We start from the raw sequence: 5,277 nt of genomic DNA on the forward strand, positions 1-5,277 counted from the left end.
AGCCCCCGATCACTTAAGTGGATGGGAAGGGCAATTTAATATATAGGAGGACTCTAACTCGTCAACCTTGATCCGCACGTACTTAAATGAAATCAGTAATGGTGGAACGTCAGCCTTTTACTTAAGTGATTAAGATGGGGGGGGGGATGCCGCGATGGGAGAAAACACTTTATGCTTTGTCACAGTGCGCATGTTGTGTGACAGATTTACAGTTTAGCTTTAGTGTATACGCGGCACATTAAGTGGCCATCAGCCCTGTCTGAGTCACAGGGAAACTACCAACCGCGTCCGTGGCACATCTTCAGATTCTGTTTTCACGCTATTTACACATTGGCCCGGACACCATTTCCCCCCAGGGTGCCAAGCCATCCAGAAGCTGATGGAATATTCCGCCGTCGGCCACCGGCTGCATTAATATTCAAAGCGCCGGCTAAATTGCGTTTGGAATTCGACATAATATCAGCATTCGCAGCACTCCACCGGATAAAAGTCTGACTCTGAAAATCAGCATGCAAGTGGCGTGATCGACATAAGCACGTTGTATCTGAGGAGCTCCGTTCGCAAACGCGCGAGCACTTAATATGTATCTCACAGCCCCTAAAGTCTGCCTCTCCCCCCCCCCCCCCCCCCCCCCCCGGCTGTCTCCTGCTCCCAGGTCACGGAGATCTCCATGGGAGAGTTTCTCATGCATTCCCCGGCGGTCTGGCTGAACCCTCACCCCTCACTGGGACGCATGAGAAAGGACCCAGAGATGACCGTGTTTGGTGAGTCACCGCTCTGCAGTTGTTTTCTTCCAAAGGGGGAAGAAAGTGAAAAGGAATATATGGGCTTTGTATTCCGCACGCATTGTTGGTTTAAGAACGATACAGAATTCAAGTCATTAATTTGATCTGTTTGGGGGGTGCCCATGCAAGTCATTACAGTGAGATCAATAGGCCGATATGCTCTTTTTATGGAAAAGTTGCAGCACAGACGCTATGAGTCTTTGAGCTCTGGAATCTGAAATGCGTCTCGGGGGAGAGGGCACCAGTGGGTCCTAACCGAGGAGGGTTCAAAGTCCAACGATGTCTGCATGTTTTCTCTCATCAGTGTTCAAGAAGGCGGTGATACTGGTCTACAGGGAGAACTACAAGCTAAAGAAGAAAATGGTAAGAATGTTTTTGCTAAACTTGTACCCTTTTTACTTCCTCATTTGCCCGATGCTGCCGGCTTAACTTTTGTGTTCGACCTAAACAGGCCGCCTCGCGTTCCTCGACCTCCCAGGGCGACACGGACCCCTTCAAGTTCCGCTGGCTCATCCCGCTGTCGGCCCTGCAGGTCCGCCTGGGGAACACTGCAGGTAAACACGGAGCCCCCCACCGCCCACTGGCCTCGCCTGGGTGAACCAGGGGCCGTGAGTGGTTAAACATGCACCCAGTGGCGCTCTCACAAGGTTCCCCGCTAGGCAGATCCTCGCCCACTGGAGCCAATCCTTTCACAAATCTTTGTCTCGACAAAGGCTAATCATACTCCTCTGCACTCCCCGTGAATAGAACAAAACAATAAATGTCAATGCTAGCTCCTGCAGAAAAAAAAAAGTCTGGTACAAAATACACCCATTAAGTCTTTGTTCTACACTGGAGCCTCTCAGCCAGCCATTTACTATTCATCTCCATGCCTCGCTCCTAGCCAGTCTTCCCTGCTCTCTCTGTGATTTCCCAAACAGTAAATGCATTAGTCTCTCTGATTGCAAGCCTTTTTATTTCCGGGCCATTCCTCCGCCCCTCTCAGGCGCGGGCACCGAGACCAGCTGCATCTGGGAGCTGATCCACACCCGGTCCGAGGTGGAGGGGAGGCCAGAGACCATCTTCCAGCTGTGCAGCAGGTCAGTTCAGGATCAGTACACATTGGGTTGCGTGTTCTTCATTTCCACAACAGCGGCTGCTTGAGTTTCTTAAGCCTGAATAGAATGGTGGTGGTAATGCCCTGAGCCCCAGGGTGACTCACACACCGTTAGTACAATAATTGGCCGTATACAGCCTCAATTCTGGTTAATCTGCATCTTGAGAAATCTCTCACATTCTGCAGGGGATTCTGAAAGAAAATCAAAGCAGATTACGTGCGTCATTGCAAACGTAGCGGGTATCAACCCACATGAAATGAGTCCAGTTTGCCTAACCTCTCCCTGCGCCCGGTCCCTGCAGCGTGCCGGAGTACAAGGCCAACGTGGTGAAGGTGATGCGCTCCATCCTGAGGGAGAACGTGAGGAGGAGCACCAAGGCCGACGCGGCGCCCGACAGAGGCTGCAGAGAGCGCCTGGCGCCGCTACGAGGCACCCTGCCGTCCTCCGCCCGCATAGGTGAGGCTGACCGCCCGCCGCCCACCACGCCCGTCAGCGCTGGAGGGTGGTCCGCCCCGTGACCTCTTCATATTTATCCATGGGAAGGCCGAGACGTCCTTGGATTGTTATCAGTTTGCCGGGTTCGGAGTACAACAGAGATCTGACGACTACTCTGAATTCAGCCTCGGCGAAAGCCTTGGAATGACGCTTCGCTGAGGGTTCCGCTGTTTCTGAGTCATTTCACCGGTCGTATCACGGCGCTACAGCGTCCCTACAGCATGAAATGTTTCCCTTCCGGGTGAGACCATTGCTCTGACCTCCCGTCTGTCCAACCAGGTTCCTCCAGGGCCTCGTGGCTGTCCAGGAAGACCAGGAGCAACTCGACCCATTCCAGCAAGACGAAAGCGGGGCCCGACTCGGACGAGAGCAGCCAGAGCAGCAGCGCCCCGGGCTCTTCCGGGACGGCCCCGCCCGGCACCTCCACGGATCCCTGCCTCTCCCCTGCCCAGGAGAGCTGGTCCCAGGACTCCGGGTGCCACTCCCAGCCCAGCTCCTCCTCCGTGAAGGAGTCGGACGCGTTGAGCGACGAGGACGCCGACAACGGCTTCGGCGGCTCGGGCGACAAGCGGCGGGAGAGCGCCGGCGCCCTGGAGGCCCGCCTCCTCCAGCTGCAGCTCTCGGAGGAGGCGCCCGCGCCCCGCGTCCAACCCGAGGGCGCGGAGGTGAACACGCCGGAGAGCCAGCACAGGGCGCTGCACGCCCACTACAGCCCCCTGAAGAGGAAACCCAGCGGGGGCTTAAGACGCAGCCCGGGGGCGCCGGGCAGCCTGAAGGGTCGCAGCAGGTCGCTGGACAGCCAGGCGGACACGGCGGCGGCGGCGGCGGTCATGGACATCAACTCCCTGCTGGAGAGGGAGTTCAGCGTCCAGAGCCTCACGTCCGTGGTCAACGAGGACTGTTTCTATGACCCCGCCGAGGGCCGTGCCGTAGATTCAGGGAACGACACCCCGTCCCCTTAGACGGTCCGCTGGGTGAACCAAGACGTGACCGTGGAAACCAAAGCTGCATACGTTCTCGAGCCGAGCCCGTTCGGATCAAGGCCCCGGGGTGGTGGTGTCAGCGGTACCTGCTCGTTCCAGGGCCGGGGATTAAAAATACTAAAAAGAAACAATAGATGCCTATTGGCCAAGAGTCAGGAAATTGACTGCCCTCCGAAGCGGGGTGTGCAAACAGCTGCTGCTGCAGTAATTCTGCAAAGCACTGATCAATAACCTGGCTCCTCCCGGATCTATTCAGACTACGCCTCCTCCCCGAGTGGCAACTCCCTATTCTGGGAAAAGCTTACGCCGTCACATCTACTTCAACCTGCGCCAATTGGCATCTTCTGAATCAGGTTGCTGTTCCCCTGACCGACAGTCCATACAAGAGGATGCGGAAAACTGCCTCAATGTTTCACTATGCAGATAAGTAGAGTTAGAATAGAACGGAAAGCAGCTGAGCAGAAGCGGATATGAACTAAAGAGACCGACCCTGAAATCCAGGTTCAGCCAAACTTCCTGAGTGGAGGGTAGTCTACCCAGAGGCCATGAGATTGATTTGTAAGGCCTTGTTTGCTGTATTCTGTGCACTAAAATACATCGCTTGCCTATAATATTGAATTTTGATTCAATGTCGGAAGGTTTTTGTCTTTAAAATATTTGTTATTTATTGGAATGATCAATTATGTTAGTGTTTCTAAGGTTCATGTCTAATTAACTGAAAAATATTTTGCCCAAAGTAATTATAGTGTGATATTTTAGTGTACTGGATTTTCTTTTGTGGGGGCTGTCAATTCCTGCTTTGACTTTTTAACTGCAATAATATTTAAACAAAATCTTTTATATGTTTGTATGTCTTGTATATACTGCTGTTTTCCAAAGTACTGTGCTGTACATTTCAAACATTTATAAATTCTTCTACACATACTTGACATTGAAAAAAGTTGGAAATTGCTGTAATTACAGCGGCTACTTTGGCCGTTTTATCGACGTACTGGTTTGACAGTACATTTTCAGGTACTAGACGAAGCAAAACTACTCGTACACTGTTACTTTTCAGCTTTAAAGAAAGACATGCCTTTAATGCTAGCATACCAATGAATGTGAATAACCTGTGCTTATGGAATTGTTTTATAAATAAAAAGTTTTTATCTGGGTTTGACACATGGGGATACAGTCGTTTAAAGCAATTTCCACATCCCACACATGCCTTGACAGGTGGAGTAAAGCTAGGGGGCAGAGCATTGTCTTGTGTCAGTCTCTTGGGACTGAACGAGCTAGTCACAGCTGATGAGCTGTCAACGCACAACAATAATGCCCCAGTCTTGAAACCACGCGTGTACCCGCAGATAGACAGAAGTAGGACACAGTCACCGACGGAAAATACATCACGCACCATGCTGAGCATGCAATGGATGTAGTGGCTATGTGAGATGCAATGCGTCAAGCAGGTTCGCTTTCCGTTGGCAAGGAAGCCTTATCTGATACAGAGGGTGGGAACAATTTGATATTTTCTAGGATGATTCCAGTTGATTCCAACATGTCTGACCAGCCCAACCGACAAAAAATCTCCCCAATAAGAATAACGTAATGTTGATCATGGGAGGGAAAGAGCTGAAATACCTTTTAGATTAATATAAATTTGGCTCTCCAGGCACTCATCCAGAACAGCACAATCGATTGAAATCTTCCATCACACAGACCACACCAGCCGCTCTGGACTCACAGCTGGCCGTCCTGTGGCATTACCCACACACCTGTCACAGATTAAATATGTAGATTTAATTAAGATTAGGCTGTGACATCACACATTCAAGAAAAAGGTTCATTTTCTGCATTTCAGAGGCTGTTAATATTTATTTCACATACAATACATTTAAAACATAACATTTGTATTGTAGTTCACACATGTATTTAAAA

General features: G+C 51.0%; 1 protein-coding gene across 1 annotated transcript in view; it reads left to right on the plus strand.

Annotated features, from left to right (window-relative positions):
* tiam2a (TIAM Rac1 associated GEF 2a) overlaps positions 1 to 4,487 on the plus strand; it is a 69,828-nt gene extending 65,341 nt beyond the window's left edge. Inside the window, 6 exon segments of the mRNA XM_079752155.1 lie at positions 656 to 764; positions 1,090 to 1,148; positions 1,237 to 1,339; positions 1,771 to 1,864; positions 2,184 to 2,338; positions 2,657 to 4,487. Of these exon segments, the coding sequence (XP_079608281.1) occupies positions 656 to 764; positions 1,090 to 1,148; positions 1,237 to 1,339; positions 1,771 to 1,864; positions 2,184 to 2,338; positions 2,657 to 3,339 (1,203 nt within the window). The 3' untranslated portion in view covers positions 3,340 to 4,487.
* The last annotated feature ends 790 nt before the right edge of the window (positions 4,488 to 5,277 follow it).

The sequence above is a fragment of the Pollachius pollachius genome (genome assembly GCF_949987615.1).
Source record: "Pollachius pollachius genome assembly, chromosome: 15".
NCBI lineage: Eukaryota > Metazoa > Chordata > Actinopteri > Gadiformes > Gadidae > Pollachius > Pollachius pollachius.